At 37.2% G+C, this 19,592-nt stretch overlaps 1 protein-coding gene across 16 annotated transcripts in view; it reads right to left on the bottom strand.

Annotated features, from left to right (window-relative positions):
• Positions 1 to 40: 40 nt before the first annotated feature.
• The window catches only part of ABI3BP (ABI family member 3 binding protein), a 257,618-nt gene continuing 238,066 nt past the window's right edge, over positions 41 to 19,592 (bottom strand). For 6 of the 16 annotated variants that reach the window (XM_056109092.1, XM_056109100.1, XM_056109096.1 and 3 more), the window contains 7 exons: positions 18,806 to 19,015; positions 16,645 to 16,753; positions 9,089 to 9,168; positions 8,318 to 8,347; positions 6,418 to 6,579; positions 4,322 to 4,444; positions 41 to 1,333 (listed from right to left, as the gene is read on the bottom strand). In XM_056109092.1, coding sequence (XP_055965067.1) covers positions 1,218 to 1,333; positions 4,322 to 4,444; positions 6,418 to 6,579; positions 8,318 to 8,347; positions 9,089 to 9,168; positions 16,645 to 16,753; positions 18,806 to 19,015 — 830 coding nt within the window. In that variant the 3' untranslated portion in view covers positions 41 to 1,217. The remainder of the gene's footprint in view (positions 1,334 to 4,321; positions 4,445 to 6,417; positions 6,580 to 8,317; positions 8,348 to 9,088; positions 9,169 to 16,644; positions 16,754 to 18,805; positions 19,016 to 19,592) is intronic. The other 10 variants (XM_056109094.1, XM_056109097.1, XM_056109098.1 and 7 more) reach the window with 3 other exon arrangements.

Below are 19,592 nucleotides of genomic sequence, written 5' to 3'. Positions count from 1 at the left end.
ATTAATATACATTAAAAGCAAGAAACAAATTGTTTAATGTTTGGTCTTAATGAATAGATATTTTTCAGTTATATTAACAGTATCATTTGAAAGATCAAGGAAAGCTGAGTAACTGATTTTCTTTATGGAGATGAATCATTCAAAAAATAAAGAACTTGGTTTTAAAAAATTACATCTCTTTATTGCAGGATTTATACTTGTTGGAGAAATATAACATATAGCATTGATAAAACAGAAGCATGTTGAAAGGTAAACACAAGAAAGGTCCTTTCAAAATAAGGGTACTGGGGTGACTTTCTCATCTCCCTCCCTCCCCAAATGAAGAAAAATACCCTTTAAAAGAAAAATTACAGGTTGGGTTAAACAATTGAAAAAAACCCTCAGATATGTTCACTCTTAGATGGTATTAGGTGAAAAGTACCGTAAATAGCACTTATAATGATAGGGATTTTACCACACAGTATTGTCTGTACTTAGATTTCACATTCAGTCTCTGAATACAGCTTGAGTAGAATATTGATATGAGGACAATTAAAGGAAAAGATTGACAAAATACATTCAGATGTTACATTTATGGGTAGAAAAATTATGAAGATTTATATTTTGAAACCATCGGATTCTCAATTTCATTTTTAGCTAAAGTAAAATTTTCTAATCCAGACAAAATCTCAATGCTTTCTAAATACTTAAACTCTATTAGCATGAAAGTTAATTCAGTGCTTCAAGAACACTATTCAGCTATTGTTAAGCAACTGAAGCTAAAATAAACATGAATATTAGGACATGGTCCTCCCAGATACAGAAGATAATTTTATCTAATAAGTTAACCTAAGTAGAGATTTATGGGATTAACACACCAGTAAGAAGATACATGCTAATTTTAAAAGTATTTTATGCTAACTTTGTCATAAAAGTATCTCAAAACATCATTACAACACTCGATAAATAATATACAAATGATCTCTTAAAATACCATGTCTTAGGGAGCCAGCTTCCCAAAAAATGTTATTCTGTTAATGTCTTGCTTTCTTAAAAATGACTTTGTAAAACCTGATAAATATCTTAGCAATCTTCTAATAAACATTTAATATTGCTATTATATTTAAAACTTTATACATAGTAAACAGTTTTAAATGAATGTGACAAATGCCATACTGTTTCCAATGAATTTTTTGCCATGACGAATCAGGAAGCACTGTTGAATATGATTGTGACATCTACCACTTTCCAGGAATTGTGGTCCCACATTCATACCATTGGACATAATTGATTTGTGTGTGGCCCCCAATTTCTCCAAATTGGACAGGTTCCTGGCGTACTGCTCTGAAATAGCCTGAAAGGAAAATTAATTGAGTTTTAGTAGCTGCTATTATAATGTCCTTGTTCCTAATAGGTTGAAGGATGTCATTGAATCTAGTTTTGCAAAACAAAATAATTTAGGAAGCAGATAGCAACAGAGGCCCTGGTATCTTCTCGAAGCAGTTATGGCTGACTGAACATCAGGAGTACCTGACTCTCCTTTATTTTGTTTTTTAAGCCACACCTAGCAGTGCTCAAGGGGACCTTATGTACTGCCAGGAATCATACTGGGGTCTGCTGCATGCAAGGGACGTGCCGTAACCCCTGTACAGTCTCTCCATCTCTCCTGACCCTTCTTGCCATCTACTTTAAGAAGGGGTGGTAAGAAAAAGAACTGAAAAGGGGTGGAGGGTTTTGTTACTCTTTCTGTGCCGTTGACAGTTTTCAGCATACTCTATACAGTTGACCCTTTGGGGTGTAGACAGAGTTTTCTTTCCAACCTTATTCCACCTTCTTAACCTACTCAACTTGAAGATGACAAGGATCTATATTTTTCTGAAGAGTCACATGATTTTCTCAATACTTTCTTTTGCTTTATTTTAAACATACGGTATATAGGACATCTAATATTTAGACTTTTTTAAAAAAATATTTTAATGAATTACCATGAGATACCATTACAAACTTACAAGCTTTTGTGATTATGTTTCAGTCATAATGTTCAAGTACCCATCCTTCCATTCTCTACCACCAGTGTTCCCAGTATCCCTCCCGCCACCCGCACCCCTTCCTATCCCCTGCTTCTCTGGCAGGCTCATTCCCTGTTACTCTCCCTTTCTCTCTCTCTCTCTCTCTCTCTCTCTCTCTCTCTCTCTCTCTCTCTCTCTCTCTCTCGGTCTCACTCTCACTCTCACTCTCACTCTCACTCTCACTCTCACCCTGGCTCTCCTTTTGTGTGTTACAGTTTGCAATACAGGTACTAAGCAGCCATCATTTTGGTCCATAGTCTACTTTCAGCATGCATCTACCATCCCTAGCGAGCCCTCCAACCACCAACCATCATTTACTTCGTGGTTCCTTCTCTATCCCAGCTGCCTTTTCCCCCAGCATGTGAGACTGACTTCCAGGCTGTGGAGTGATCCTCCTGACCCTTATTCTCTATTGTCCTTAGGTGTTGTCTCTTATTATGTTACTTTATATTCTACAAATGAGTGTTGTCATTTTATGTCTGTTTAGACTATGTCTTAATTGACTATTTACATAAAACTTCTGGTCAAGAGCAAGCTATTAAGGACTTTTTGGTAATCAAGTTATAGTTGGACTTTGATCTGGAAAGTTTCAGGGGAAAGTCAGGAATCCTAATCCTAATTATACTTGTTCCAAGCACAACTGTACTTACCCGGAAGTACACTTTCTGCATATTAGGTTATGAGAATTGGCCTCAGAAAAATGTGCTGTACTAAATAAAATGTTAGGCAAAATCTTCTGTTAAGAATGCTACAATTACGATTTAAAATTTCAGTGTAGAAGCTGGGAATAAAATTAAGTGTAAAACTGTGCCTTGCATATGTGAGGCTCTCATGCACCACAAAACCACCTCAAAAACCACCATAACTCCCCACTACTTCCTTCAACCCTGGATAACAGTAGCCACAAATTTTCACTATAAACCTTACATCATATAGAACCAATTTATAGTATATCCTATACACAATTCTTCTGAGGCAGCAGCTTCAAATTTCTATGAATGGGACCTCAGATCTTACGAAGTCATCTTTTAGTATGATTGCTATTTTTAAGTGTTTGTTAACAAAATTTGTAACTGGAAGGATTGGTTTAATGACAAAGTATTTAATGACCTTCTGGTGATTCATAAGTAATGCACGTTGAATTTGCCCTTTCCTTTGCTGCCTGGATGAGGATTAAATTTCAGTCTTTTCCATTCTTGTTAACCAATTTGGTTTCTGATGCTTCTTTCACAAGTGACAGTAGTTGTTCATTTCTCAGCAGACTAGCTCCTTTTGAATTACATTTATATAATTGTAGAAAATATTTTTCACATGATAGTAATAAAAGTTTCTAAATTTTCTTTTTTTTCTGTATTTTTGGGTCATACCTGGTGATTCTCAGGGATTACTCCTGGCTCTGCATTCAGGAATTACTATTGGCAGTGCATGGGGGATGATAACGGGATGTCGGGGATCAACCGGGGGTTGGCTGTGTGCGAGACAAACACCCTACCCACTGTACTACCACTCCAGCTCCAAGTTTCTAACTTTCGAAGGGAATAAAAAAAATGTGTCTGTACTTAAGTATGACATAAAACAATGTAAATGTCAGTTTGAATTTAAAAAACCATTTAAGTGATTATTTGCTTTTTTCAAAGTTCATTTTTTTAAGTAGAAATTTTTGCTTTTTGGGTCACACCCGGCGATGCACAGGGGTTACTCCTGGCTCATGCATGCACTCAGGAATTACTCCTGGCGGTGCTTGGGGGACCATATCGGATACTGGGAATCAAACCCAGGTCAGCTGCGTGAAGGCAAACGCCCTCCCTGCTCTATTATCGCTCCAGCGCCATTAAGGAGAAATTTTTATATCTCATTTAAATATGTTAATTTCCCTTGACTCCTAGAACCCTGAAGACTGGGAAGAGAATCAAGAGAAACTTTTGTTGGGCTGGAGCAATGGCACAATGGGTAGGGCGTTTGCCTTGCACATGGCCGACCCGGGCTCGATTTCCAGTATCCCATATGGTACCCAGAGCACTGCCAGAAGTAATTTCTGAGTGCATGATCCAGGAGTAACTCCATTGCATCGCCGGGTGTGACCCAAAAAGAAGAAAAAAAAAAACTTTTGCTAAAAGACTTCTCAGGAGGCCTTGTTTTTCTTTTTTTTTTCCCCCCAATCAGATGATTAAGAGAAGTACTACTGAATTATTTTTTAAAGTGATTGAATTCCTCACTTTAAGTTCTTTTTTGGGTTCATTTCTAAAACTCTCCGGTTTCTTAAGAAAACATACCTTCTTTAGTGGGTAACTGGTCAGAAGTGAGTTGCTGTCCCGTGCGTCCATCTAAAAATGAGTCCACAAACTGACAATGATCTTCTCCATGGCCTCTCTGGTCACCTATATTATAAAATTTTCCTGGAGAACCAGAAAGGAAAAGGATTGTAAGTTGTCACATTCTTTGAAACCACCAAGTTATTTCAAATAATCTGTTCTTGTACTTTTTACTCCCTTACCTCGTTGACGTCACCAGTTTATTAGACCCTAGTGTATGGAATATTCTCACAACCAGCCTTTCTGCTTTCACTCTCAGGTCTCTTTTCTATGAACTACTCCCAGAGGTTAGTCATCTTTTTAAAAAATGAAACTCCACAAACTGATTCACAATAGCTGATCCACAAAATTGAGTTTAGGGGGGTAGGTTTGAATGAGGAAACTTGGGAAAGGGAGGTGGGTACACTGGTAACGGGTGTGGTGTTGGAATTACGTACAAAAGAAACCACCATTAATAGTATTATAAATCACAGAAACTTAATAATCTTTTAATTTTTTAGAGCAACTCGGATAATGTTACCCCTTAAGATAAATCTCTCTACCCCTACCCTCCCTTCTCAGAATAGAACCCCAAAGTCTTGATTTTAAAGTTCCATGTGATTTCATGCCTGATCTTTCTTTTCTTACGCTTCTGCCACGCTTGGTGAAACTGGCAAGTTATGTTTGACCAAAACCACAGGACTTTGTATTTTTCTGCACTTCTCTTGATAATTGTTTGGTTCTCTTTCATGGTTTTCTTCAGAGAGGGTTTTCCCTAACAATTTTCTGCCTTTTTATTTTTTCTCTTGTGTCACATCCAAGTGAAAGAGATGTGGGGTGAGTCCTGGCTTGGTCTGGCAGTACTTGGAGGATCCTGTGGTGCCAGGAATCAATCACACTCCACCTTGCTGAGCTATCTCACCACCTCTCCCTGATCATTTGAATGAAAAGGCTTCTATAAACCTGTTTTTTTCTTATTTTCAAAACAACCCCCCAAATTCTCATTTACATAGTTGTCTCTCCTGATTAGACTGAAAGCTACAAAAGACACTGAATGTTTGTGGTCCACTGCTTTTTGTCCCTAGCACCTAGAATAATGTCTTACATAAAGTAGATATTTGATGAATGATTGAGCAAAAGCCATTCTTCTATTGTGCTGGGGGCAACTATATTTAAATGTTTTACTGTGTAAATATAGAAGAGTCTACTTAAAGTCTATTGAGTCTTGTCATAGCACTTGAGCCCAGTGGAGTTTTATTTAAAAAAATAAATAAATATTGAATCACTGTGAGATACAGTTACAAAGTTGTTCATGATTGGGATTCGGTCATTCAAGATTCCAACATCTGTCCCTTCACCAGTGTATATTTCCCACCGTCAATATCCCCAGTTTCCCTCCTGCCACTTCCCCTTTCCCCAGTCTGCCTTTATGACAGTCTCTCTCCTCTCTCCTCTCTCTCTTTCTCTCTCCTTTTCTCCATACCTGCCCTTTGGGTAATATGGTTTGCAAATAGAGGTTCTGAAAGGTATCATATTTGTTCTTTTACCAACTTTCAGCACTCAGTTCTTGTCCAGAGTGATCATTTCCAGTTATCGTTGTCATAGTAGTCCCTTCTTCCTTCTCCATCCTGTCTCCCATCCCCATCCCTCCCCCCCCCACCCAAGACACACACACACACACACACACACACAGTGGCAAGCTTCCATCTGTGAACCAGTGTGTCCAGTGCTTTTATCTTGATCATCATTTTGGCAGGCTTAGAATCTTAAAGGTGCCACATTTCTTCTATAAATGTTTATTATTAGGTTTTTGTAATCCTTGGATTGATATAACAAAATTCAGATTGAATGTGGCCAGTACCCGCACATTTAAATTTGCCAGTGATGGCACACTTTGAAATTGCATCTTGATTATTCACCAACTAATAGTGTATTTCAAGTCCTTGTTTTTTAAACTCCATAATTCCTATAACATCTTGCTCAAAAAAAGAAAACGTATTTACATCTCAGCTTCATATCTTGAACTGTTCATAGAAAAGGCCAGAACATGACTTTAAACATTTGATAGTTCTACTTACCTGTGAGGGAGTCGCTCAGGTAAATCTTGTATCTGAGGGAGTTGCATAGCTGCACCCCTACAAACTTTTTATACCAGGTCCTTTTGACATACTGTTTTCCTTTGCATTCTGAGTAAGAGTCAGAATTAAAGGGTCTTTCAGTCCAGATGGCATCTCTTCCTGCTGCATAAGGTAAAAACATGGTTTGATTTTAGTAACTGATGCTAGGTACTGAATAATTGTTCCAAAAGCATTTTAAAAAGCACTTTGCAAAGTTCACTGGCAATCTGTTGGTGCCCAATTTTCTCCAATGCTAACAGATCCCCAACATTATTGCATGTAAACATGAAAACCCTTAATTAAATTGTCAGAAGTGAGATAGATCCCAGTGCGTGTGTGTGTGTGTGTGTGTGTATATATATATATATATATATATGTACATATATATACACATATATATATATCTGGAGAGGGAGGGAGGGAGGGATGAGGAAGGAGGGGGGGGAGAGAGAGAGAGAGAGAGAGAGAGAGACCACCACAGTGCTATATGTAGATAAGATCCCTTTAGGAGAAAATTCAGGTGTGATTTTTTTTTTAGCATAGAAATTTAGAGCTGTTTTAATGTATTTTGTTATTGAAAGAAATGAGATGTGTCCTCCCCACCCAACGAGACCCCAAGTCATCGCCCACGAATGGCCTCTCTGGCTCCTGATCAAGCTGCTTAACGGCCATGATTTCAGAGACTCAAAAACAAATCTCGAAACCCAGCGGCTTTTGGCAGAAATACGTCCGGACCACGCAAAAGGTTACTGTCACCGGGCCACCCCAGGGGGGAAAGGGTGTTGTCTCTTCGCCTGCTCCCCCTTGGCGGCTCAGTGGCCGTCATCTTCCAGAGGCCATTGGACAGTCAGGTCTGGGCCCGCAGTGATGAAACTGTTGGGCCTCACAGGATGGGGGTGGAGCCGGTCCTGGTCTCCCGTCCCAATCAGACCACAAGTCATCGTCCACAAACGGCCTCTCTGGCTCCTGATCAAGCTGCTCAATGGCCATGATCCCAGAGACTCGAGTAAATCTCGAAACCCTGTGGCTTTTGGCAGAAATCCCTCCAGGTTTAAGTGTTAAAATTTCGAAATTTCAAAATCACATGGACCTACTGCAGCCATGCGACATCATATGTTATTCTTAACCAGCAATCGAACACAAATTGTCTACTGTTGCCTTTTCAGCAGATCTGAGTATTGGGGTAAAATCTCAAATAATAATGGTGGGTCTAGTGTCGAAATATTGAATTTGATCAAAGTAGAGAGAGAGAGAAATGTGGAAATCATCTGCCCCACATATAGGGGGAGGGTGTGGAATGGGGGTATACTGGGGTTTTTGATGGTGGAGAATGGGCACTGGTGAAGGTATGGGTATTTCATTGTATGATCGAGACTTAGACCCCAAAGCTTTGTAACTGCTCTCACAGTGATTCAATAAATAAAATTATAAAAAATGAAAAAAAAAGTAAGGTGGAGTTTATGCACAATTCAATCAGCTAATCAGTGGCTCCTAATAGCAGTACTCCTACATAAAAAAAAAAAAATAGCAGTACTCCTACATAAAAAAAAAAAATAGCAGTACTCCTACATAAAAAAAAAAATGAGATGTGATAGCCTCAAAATTATTAAAGAGAAAATATGAGGTGGCTGGCAACATGACTGAAGGCAGGTATCAAATTATACAAGATTTCTATTCTGTATTATAAACTTGAAGCATTTACATCTACTTAGATATTCTATAGGAGACTGAATGGACTGAGTGAAATCTTGACTGAAATTCTGACATGTTTATTGAGTTGGCAGCACAGAAACATACAAACACATTACACACACACACACACACACATTGCAGTTGTGTTTGCATTTAGACATTCACTTACCAGAAACTGGCTCACTCACTCTTGGGTCAGCTGAGAAGAAATAGTAAACACCAGTTAATTATTAGCTAAGTAAATCTCAGTGTTCAGAGGCATAGTGAAGGTGAAGGTTTCTTACAGTTAGGACGTCTTACATGCAATGTGGTACACTCTTGCTAGTGAGTAAGTATGAAAGTAATCTGCTCTCATTTGAGGAATAACTTTTGAAGGTATTCATCTGTATCTTGTGAACACAATTTGAGTAGTTTAGAATCTTTTGTTTGCCAGCTTGCTTTCATGTTCATTTTGAAAGTTTCCCCAAACTTTTCATGGCACGAAGATGCCATGAACTGAAGTTTGTATAAAAATTAGGCAAATAATAATACTGTGGGTACAGATGTATTTTGTTGAGAAATTGCATTTGCAGCCCAAATTAGAAAAAAAATCATAACTTATTGGCAAACTATCAAATAATTCCCTTTGTAGAGGTAGATTGGCTCAGTGTGCCAGTAATTCTGATGTTAGGCATATTACAGGGAAATTCATTCATTAGATTTTTTTACCGTGGATAGATTACATATTTTTTTTTCTCTCTAAACAATGTGCCTGGCTTACTATTTCTGCTGACAAATGAGGGAGAGCATAAGTGGCATTTCCATTTGTTTTTCAGTGATTCTTAAAATTAAGTGCAAGAAACTATACACAAAATATTAAGCGAGGTTTCACAAAAGCACCCTATGCCAAAACATTATGGACCTTTATATTCTTATTGGGAATTATCACTGCTATGATTACCTGATTCAGTACTGAATTTCACTGTATTGCTGACTGGGCCTTCGCCAAGGGGGTTTATGGGCTTCACCTGGAATTCATAACTGTGTAGGTGGAAAAATAAATTATATTTAGAGTATGAAACAACATTCCATTACACTGACATTCTTCCCTGGTTTTGTTTCAAGATCACTATAACTGTGAATCATCATACATTCTAGAAGTAGCTTGAAGGAAGAATAAAATTTTGCTTACCAGTTTGTCAAATATTTCGTTAAAAAACAAAAAAGAGATGTCTTTTAACCTCTAAAATTTGAAATAACTGGGTGAGTTGGTAATGGATACATAGAAGTCTGTAGTGGATATAGGCTAATTCTTGCAACCAGGGGTTTCAGTTTCTTTAAGATGTCCTAACTGCTTTCTAGGGCAAATAAACAGAAAGTCCCTTTTATTTCTTAGCATAATCCTGGCATTAGCCTTATATGCCTCTCATTATGGAATCTGGACTGTCTATATTTGACCACATGTTGGAGTGCAGTAAAGAAAGGGGTTAGTTTTTTTTTTTTTATTTTGTTTTGTTTTTCCTCCATCCTAGCTTGAGAATCAGTTTTTGAAGTCTTGATAGGAATGCCATGCACTGATATTTGAGAACTACTACGCTGAATAATGCATGAAAATATTCCATTACAAGCAATTCTGATGGCTGACTGGGCTATTCCCAGCAATCTAGGGAGGCAGACTCAGGACTCTGTTCATGCTAAGCGTGTGCTTCAGCCCTTTCAGCTCTTTTGCCAGTTTCTGAAACTTTATTTCAACCATAGACTTAGCAGCATATTAGTTTTGTGTAGTAAAGATAACTTGAGTCAGCTGAAATTATTGTGAGTTTCAAATATGTACAAAGCTTTCAGGAGAAAATTTCTGATTTTTTAAAATGGTATAATTGAAGTAGTATGCAAAACACACAAAAGAGATCTTTTGTAATCATGTGAATTACAGAATGGTGATAGATTTTTTTAAAAATTTTTTTAAAATTTAAAAAAATTTTTTTATTAGTGAAACACCATGAGGTACAGTTGTAGATTTACAATTTTTTTTGTGCTTGGGTTTTGATTATACAATGATCAAATACCCATCCCTCCACCAGTGCCCATTTTCCACCACCATGGATAATATCCATCCTACCCCCATCCCCCCCATCCCACCCTGCCTCTGTGGCAGGGCAATAGAAGGGTGATAGATTTTAATCTTAATCTTAATCATCTTAATCAAAGGTTACCAATAGAAATAACTAGAATTTCCTAGAGCATAATTAGATTCTTGATGGAGACGTTACATTAAAATACTGCTAGAATCTAATTCCTAAAACTGTTACCAATAGCTCTGTAAATCACTAGGAAACTTTAAAGAAGTATATTTTTAGCATTGTGCTAATGGCAGTTATATTTTTGAGTACTTACTAGTACCAGATACATTAATCATACTATTTATGTAAAGTAACATACTAACCACCAGTGATGTGATGCCATCTTATTAAATTAATGAGGTTTTTAACTATAATACTATGTTCTGTTCTTTTCTTAATGTTTAAATTTTGTGAAATGAGGACTAAGACATACCTATTTTTGTTTGGAAACTACATATCTCAAAGCATTTTGTAAACAAATTCACTGCTATAAGGTGCATTTTTATTTGCAATGATAGATTAAAAAAATAACACAAAAGAAAAACAAAAACAAAAAAAGCCCACAAAACTACCCATAACATGCATTTAAGTGAACACTTAAATGGGGCACTGGATATGGAATATTTTACAAAAATTGAATTTTTGCCCAAGGCCTCATTATTGTTAAACAATAAAGTGCCAAAATGGTGAACTGAAAATGGAAAAAGGAAAACACAAAGCATATGGATTCTGAGTCAAGCATTCCACGTTTCAGGCCACATCCCAAAGCCAGGTGCTATGGTTAAGTCTGATTGCAGAAATCACCATGTTTTTATTTCACAGTACTTAGACTTCAGCTCTAAGTATTGTGAAATAAAGAGTATGTATATATATAAATAAATAAAGAGTATAGTTAAAAAGTATAAATTAAAAGCTGTATAAGTAAAAAAATTATGTATGTATACCATATGGCTGTAAATATTTATAGGCTAATTTTTCTGTTTCTTAGAGTATATTTTGCAGTTTTGAAGCCATTTTAAACTGCGTTAAACAGCATGGTAAAGTAAAAGGTGCACAGTTTTGATTTAAGACAGAACATAAGTAAAATTTTCATAGAGGAAAAGGAACATTTAAAATAAAATGTAAAGAATAGGTAAAATTTCGATGGGATATTTGAAGATCAAGTTAAGAAATATTCATAAATTCCAGAAGAGAGTAATTTTACAATGAAGTAAAATGGGGACACTTGTAAGATTATTCCAGGGAATAAAATCCCAGTTTTGTAGATTCTAGGAGTGAGGAGAGGAAGTGGTAGGGAATTTTAGAATTTTTTTCTAGAAATTATATAATTTTTAAGAACTGAAGAACTGGGTTTCCACTATAAAAAGACAACATAGGAAGTATCATGCTAAGTGAAATGAGCCAGAAAGAGAGGGACAGACATAGTAAGACTGCACTCATCTGGGGAATATAAAGTAACAGAATAGGAGACAAACACCCAAGAATAATTGAGATAAGTACCAGGAGGTCTGCTCCAGGGCTTGGAAGCCGGCCTCACATGCTGGGGCAAAAGGCAGCTCAGATAGAGAAGGGAACACCAAGTAAAGGATGTTTGGAAGATTCGCTCAGGATGCGAGATGCATGCTGAAAGTAGACTGTAGACCAAACACTATGGCCACTGAATACCTCTATTGCAAACCACAACACCCTAAAGGAAACAGAGTAAAAGGTAATGCCCTGCCACAAAGGTGGAGTGGGATGGGGGGATGAGGTGCGGGGGTTGGGGGGGCTACTGGGATCATTAGTGGTGGGGAATGGGCACCGGTGGAGGGATAGGTACTTGATCATTGTATAACTGAAACCCAAGCATGAAAGTTTGTAAGTGTACAACTGTACCTCATGGTGTTTTGATCATGATCACGATCACAATCATCTTGTTGTTCGCCGATTGCCTCGAGCAGGCACCAGTAACGACTCCTTCTCCCTAGCCCTGAGATTTTAAAAAGTGCCATATTCAAGGCTCTTTCAGGTTTAGGAAGGAGAATGAGACCCATCATTGTTACTGGTATTTGGCATATTGGGTATGCCATGGGGAGTTTGCCGGACTCTGAACTGAAGAACTGGGTTTGGCCTCCTGAACACCATGAAACTGAACTGAACTGAACACCATGAAACTGAACTGAACACTCTGAACTGAAGAACTGCATATGGCCTCCTGAACATCATGAAAATATCAGAGCACTGAATGGCTGATGTGACCCCAAAGAAATAAGAAAGTCCTAATGTTTTTCCAGAAAAAAATGGAAAAAGAAAAATGAAAAAGAATACAAATTGCTTTAAAGTTTTAGAATACCAAGATAAAGAGATAAAGAAAATAGGTCTCAAAGAATCAGAAACATTGACTTGTTAGCAGTACTAGAAAAATTATTTTCAGTGAAGCAAAATAGTTTTATTTAAATAAATTCACTTAGAGAAATGGGAGGGAAGAGGGAGATTACATTCAAGAGAGAAAACTGGCTTCTCCAGAGTGGGAAAAAGCAACACTGGAAATCTGAAAACAATGGAAAAATGCCTTTAAAAGTATGGTTTATTCTTTAATCATTTCCTGTAGTATCACAGTCAGCAACTGTGTGTGAGCACCACAATGAAAGGGATATAACTCTTGGTGAGCACTGCTTAAAGATAAGCATCAAGCCAGGAAGTGTGGCCCTTTTACAAATGCCACAGAGACCCCTGATGAGCACTGTAACCAGAATGTACATGAACACAATCAAAAGAGTGAAGTCCTGAGAGAATAATATCACAACCTGATACACAATATGTGATGGGTACCACAAATTATGTACAAGCATCACAACCAAGTGTGTGTGTGTGTATGTGTGTGTGTGTGTATTGTAATCACTGCAATAAAACAATGAAGGGAGGGAATAGGGTGAATAATATAGGTAACAAATAAATAGTTCTTTAGAAGTGGATCAGAACTCTTGATAGCTGTTTCTCCAGGATGATGACATCTGCCTTTTGAGAGAAATGACTAGAAATTGAGTGTCATACTCATCAAACTATCATAAGTAGAAAGGCAATTACCAGATATCTGACCCATATGTAGTATATAAAGAAAGCAAAGGAAGAGACAATCTTCATTTAGAACAAACAAACTCTGATGCCAGAACTACGATTACTGAAGGTGTGGGCAATGGGCTGAAAGGGTGAAGGAGGTTCAATAAACAATGGTAGAAGAGGCCCATATACTATGGCGAGGAACAGATACTGGCACTTTGGTGATGAATGCAATAATACGCATTTTGAGGAGGTGAAAATTGGACCCCTAAAACAAATACAAAATTGTAAACCAATGTTATTCAATAAAAAAAAGAGGCAAGTGTTGTTTTTAAGGCATTTAGAAGACTTATCTTTTCAAATCTATATATGAACAGAGAAGTCCAGGTGGACAACTGCAGTACAGAACTGAGCCTCATAGATGACAAATCAAGTGACTAACTTGGGGCATAGTACTATGCCTGCTTCTGCCTGCGCATGGGTGGACCCAGATGAGACCAATCTTTCTGTGTCTGGACATTCCTTTCAGGAGCGCACACCATGCTGTGATTCATACATTCTGGAGCCAGAAACACTTGGGTTCATAGTTACATTATTATAGGACAGAAAGGTAACTTAAATGTTCCATCAGTTTTCTTCATCTTTGAGGATAATGATGAAACTGGGGAGGATACTCCTCATTATAACTTCTTAAGGATATAAAAGTGTCCGCTTTTACACATGGGGTGTAAGGATTAAAAGAGATAATGATGGAAAAGTGAGATGCCTAGAGTGATCATAAATGTTCTCTGGCATATTTCTGTTTCTAGAAGACTTTATTCCTCTAGAAATAGGAAAATTTGAGGAACACTGCCATCAAATTCTGAGGGCAGAACTTTTCTTTGTTTACATATTTCCATTTCTGCTTGTAAAGATTTTAACAAGGCAACAGACAATGGGTTATTGGGAAGACTGAGAATTTCAATGGTAAGCATAATATTTTTTGCCCATAATTAAGTAACTCTGGGATGGAGCGATAGCACTGCAAGTAGGGTGTTTGCCTTGCACACAACCAAACTGGCCGACCCAGGTTCGATTCCTCCACCTCGACAAGCTACTGAGAGTATCTTGTCCGCATGGTAAAACCTGGCAAGCTCCCTGTGATGAATTCAATATATCAAAAAAAAAAAAACCCCAAAAAAAACCAAAAAAAAAAAAAAACAACCCGGGAACAACAAGGCTCACAGTGGAGATGTTACTGGGCCTGCTCAAGCAAATTGATGAGCAAAGGGAGGACAATGCAGTGCTAATTAAGTAACTCTATAGACTAAGAAAAGACTTAGTCTTCATTTGAGTCTAGAAAAAAGTAAGTAAAGTAAAGGCCCTCCCGTTGATCACTGATTTGCTCGAGCGGGCCCAGTAATGTCTACTCAGAACAATTATCTCAGAATGGGATAATAGGCCTAGAAAAATGGAAAATCAGTGTGAGTGAAGAATGACATCATTCATGGAAGAGTGAAAATGTGGCATTTCAGATAATGGGATCCTTTTATAGTTTACAGCAATGACATAAACTACTAGAGGCTTCATCCTACAGGGTCTTGCTGAGTCTAGTCTTCACTTCCTATTGCTATGTCCCTTCCTCCCTTTTTCATACACAGGACAGAGAGAGCAATGCAGAGATAGGCCCTGGCCATCATTTGTGGGAGGCAAGCAAACTCAAGAGTAAAATCAACCACGCTCTGAATTCCAAATCTGTGTATTTAGCAAGTCAAAGCTAAAGGAACTTTTCTCTTTTATTCTTTAAGATGTATTGTGTCTAATAAAGTGATGAGGAAAATAGACCTCTGTTTAAAATAGACTCCTATTTTAAACATACTCACTCCAAGCAGGCTAATCTCAGAGGCAGAACCTCCCAAGAGGTAGTTGAATCTGGGAGACATGACATACCTCTGGGTTGCATTCAGGATGTCCTTAGGATGCTCCTAGTCTTGCTACCTGGGAATGTATGCCAAATGTGCTCATGGTCTTGAGGTGGTACAGAGCCTGCTTTGTAAATAGTATGCTTTGGAAATTCTGCTTCTGTACTTTTCTGCCAGTTGCTGCTAATGCCCCAAGCCTCGTGAGGTATTCTATAAAGTGAAGCTTTTGCACTTATTGGACCCAGTACCAGAGCAGGAGCTTGGCAAGATAAGTCTTCACAATACACCAGTGTTTTCCCACTTCTCAAGGTATTTTTTTTCAGGATTTCAATGTGAATTTCTGCAATAGGAAGCTCTCTCCCCTCTGTTAATTTTGCAAGAAAATAGAACCAAGATCATCAAGTGGGATTTTACAGAGATACATGCTGATTTCTGGCTAGTCTAAATCCTTTAAGGAAATTAGCAGATATAAAATATTCCATGTTACAACTCAAAGTATAGGACTTTAAGAAAAAAAAACATGATGAGGAAAAAGTCATTTTTTTTGCAGACTATGACTAAAGTTTATAAGTAGCAAAATCTATAATGAATCAGATATTTCCTTTTCCCCTGAAAGGATAAGAAAAATCTCCCTACTGTAGGATAGAAAATTGGTTCTTTTTGAGGTTCTGATTCAATCAACTGATGCCAATGAAAGATATAAGAAGTAAAATTTATGAATCATCTTCTGAAACGTCTTGAAGATATATATCAGGTACTTATTTTCTTACAATAATAAAATGAACAGATAGAATGTTAAGGTGTATTAGATTTAAAAGAAAATCATGCAACTTAACAGTTTGAACAGCATGGTAAATAAGAATGACAAAAAAGCTGTTTATAATATAACAATGCTAAAAGCATATAGCTCTGTTATTATTTATCTTTGATGTCTTTGTATATCTGGGATTAGCCCTGTTATTTTAAGCATTGACTGCACAAACTTCCACCCATGATTGTTACATGACTGTCATTTCCCTGCTTTCCCTTTTCAAGCATGTCAGCCAAATTCTCCTGAGCATTGAAGAAGTTCAAAGAATTATTTCAATTCAAATTTGAAGAGTTGAATCTGGTTTACATCATGCATACTCTACTTATTTCTGATCCACAGACTTTTTCTTCTCTAAATTTTAGTATTTAATATCATTACTATAATTTAGCACTTATGGCGTTCTATTTTTTTTTATTGCTGCCAACTTTACAATTAATAATATGACTATCTTGTCAGATCTTCTATCCCTACCAAGTAACTTGCATATTTGCAAAACAAGATTCAGGAGATTTGCTTATAGAAAGTCAAAGAATGAAATTTATACTAGATCATTCCTTAAGACAGGGTGGGGTGGTGATGTAATTTCATTCCTTTGTGTTGTTATGACTTTTGCAGTCTCAGAATATATCTGTTACTAGTGGCTTACCTTGTGTCTGGTTTTAGATTTTCTACTGCAGAAAAGGTTTGATTTGTAATTTGAATGGATTGGTTCTTCCCAATGAAAGATCCATTTTCTGTAGATATAACTTTGTATTCTGAAAAGAGAAAAAGTAAAAGACATTTGTCTTTCTGTTTTCGAGATTCATTATAAAAGGAAGCTAGCACTGTACTGTTCTCCCATTGTTCATCAATTTGCTCAAGCAGGCACCAGTAACGTCTGACAACAAATTGTAAGACTTGTTGTTACTGTTTTTGGCATATCGAATATGTCATGGGTAGCTTGCCAGGCTTTGCTGTGTGTGTGTGGGATACTCTTGGTAGTTTGCCGGGCTCTCCAAGAGGGGCTAATGATATAATAAATTCACAATCATAAAAAAATGAGCAATTTAAACTATAGTTATGGAGATTTACTAATCTTAATAGTGGGTTGCCAGATGGGGGTGAACAGTGGATGATTAAGTTCCCAAAGCATTTTGGAAGTTGCTCATTGGCCATTTGGATTATCTCCTTTCCTTTCCACCACACCTGGTGGAGACTGGCAGCTTTGTCACCACAAGAACAATTTATATCACACTCCAATTGGCTTTGCAAGGAAGTAGATGCCTTTAGGAAAACACCTTTGGCTTGGATCATTCCTCATCAGTTGTAATACTCTTGCTATTGCCCCCAGCCTTTTGGAAGTTCAAACTCTTATGTTGCACCCTCTAATTTTTTTGTGTTCTTTTTTGTTTGTTTTGGTGGGGGGGCACACCTGGTTATACTCAGGATTACTTCTGGGTCTATGTTCAGGGATCCCTTATCGCAGTGCTCAGGGGACTATATGGGGTTTTGAGGATTGACCCGAAGCTGGCTCCTTGCAACGCAAGTGCTTGCTATACTATCTCTCCAACCTTCCTGCTTTTACAAGTGGTCAGGGGACCATATGAGATGCTGGGGATAGAACCCAGGTTGACTGCGTGCAAAACAATAACTCTACCTGCTACCATTGCTCTGGACCCAAGAAAAAGATTACTAACAGAAGTCAATGTAGGGAGAATGAAGGGAGAATGATAAATATATTTTATTCTCTGTTTTCTTTCTTAATTCTTTCTTTCAAAACCATTTTAAGAGAGTTGAGTACTATCTTCCTAGTCTCTGAGTTGCTAGTTTATAAATTATTACATTAGAAATCCAGTGGGATTTAATGTAATGCTAAATATATAAATGAAAAAATTAAAATAATGCTTAGGGAAATAGGTTAGCATTTAAGTATAGATTTGATGAATCACTGTCACTGTCCTCCCGTTGTTCATTGATTTGCTCAAATGGGCCCAGTAACATTGTGAGACTTGTTACTGTGTTTGGCATATTGAATACATTATGGGTAGCTTGCCAGACTTTGCTGTGCGGGTGAGATACACTCGGTAGATTGCCGGGCTCTCCAAGAGGGGTAGAGGAATCAAACACAGGTTGGCCATATTTGCTGCGTGCAAGGCAAACTCTCTACCTGCTGTGCTATCACTCCAGCCCAGATTTGATAAATAATTTTAAATATGACTTTTCTAAATTTTATTTAGAAAATATATAGCTAAAGAGATGTGGGTTTTGTCCAAAAATTTATTATAAATTCCAAGACTAACGCCTGGTTTCTCTTCCAACTCCACCTACACATTTTTAGAGAAATTGGATGGGTGACAGCAAAACTAAAATTTCTAGAGATGAGAATATTTAGAAATATAATTTAAAAAACAATTTAGAATTTAGAAAAATTTCTCATAAAACAACTGAAGTAATTTTTAGTTCACTTGAAATATCCAGGTCAATATAGAAGTGGGTTGATAAAAGAAAAAGTAGTTTAAATATCACCAATGGGGACAACTTCTCATTTATTTCATGCAATTTTTTTGGTAATGAAAGACTAGATATATTTTTAGATTGTAAAAATCATTTCTGAGAGGAAAAAGAGGAATGCAACTTAAAAAACACTTAAAAAAATCACTGGAGTCCATACTAAGGACAAATACGATTCTTCATCATCATATGATACATGATAGTCCTGAAATATGCCTAGATATTCGTAGGTCTTAATTTGACCCATGTACCACATTTCTAACTTAACATGTTAGCAGAGTGTCATGCCATTTTCAGTCCCCATTCCATGATCTTACCAGTTACTGTGTCATTTTTTGGCTTCTCCCAATCCAAGATGACAAAAGAGGGGCATCCCTCCACAGTGACCACAGTGAGATTGGTAGGTGGATTTTGTGGTGGGCTGGTAATATTCCTCTCTGTGGCCTCCTCTGTGGGGAACCAGCTCACAGATTCAGTGATGGAGCAGGGCTTGTTGTCCTCCTTTGGGATGTATTTCACATGAGGAGCTAAGAGAAAGAGAACTCTGATACTTAGTTTTTGAGCTCGTATGGAGGGTAGAGGTGAAATCATAAATAGTTATCTGCTTGATGGCATGAGGGTCTTAGAAGTAGATGCAAACAAGTGATAGTGTGGTTGGCTAAAACTTGTGAAAACTTGATTCTTGTCTCTGGTATACATAACATTGATACTGCTGTGTATTTACCTTCTTAAATAGGTTTATTATTATGTTAATATCCAAAGGTTCTTTGACTCTCCTGAGTATGATTTAAGTGTCCCAATTTATGAAATACTCACTAATCGCCTTGTTAATGGGGAATAGTTCTAACCAGAGTTTTTATTTCACTGAAAAAAATTTTTCAAAAGTAAGCTCAAAGGATCAAGAAATATGGCAATATTCTAGAACAAATGTTCTAGAACACTTTATTAACAAAACACTATCCAGAACTCAACAAGAAAAATTTACAGGAAAATATTACCCCAAATGAGAAGAAAAGTATATAAATTTGAAGTAAAACTAGAACTAGCAGAAATGTTAGAATCATCAGGTGAGGACAATGAAACACTACAGTGAGAGACTATCAC

Source organism: Sorex fumeus, unplaced genomic scaffold (assembly GCF_029834395.1).
Source record: "Sorex fumeus unplaced genomic scaffold, SorFum_2.1 ptg000265l, whole genome shotgun sequence".
Classification (NCBI taxonomy): Eukaryota; Metazoa; Chordata; class Mammalia; order Eulipotyphla; family Soricidae; genus Sorex; species Sorex fumeus.
This window is presented reverse-complemented; position numbering and strand designations above follow the sequence as displayed.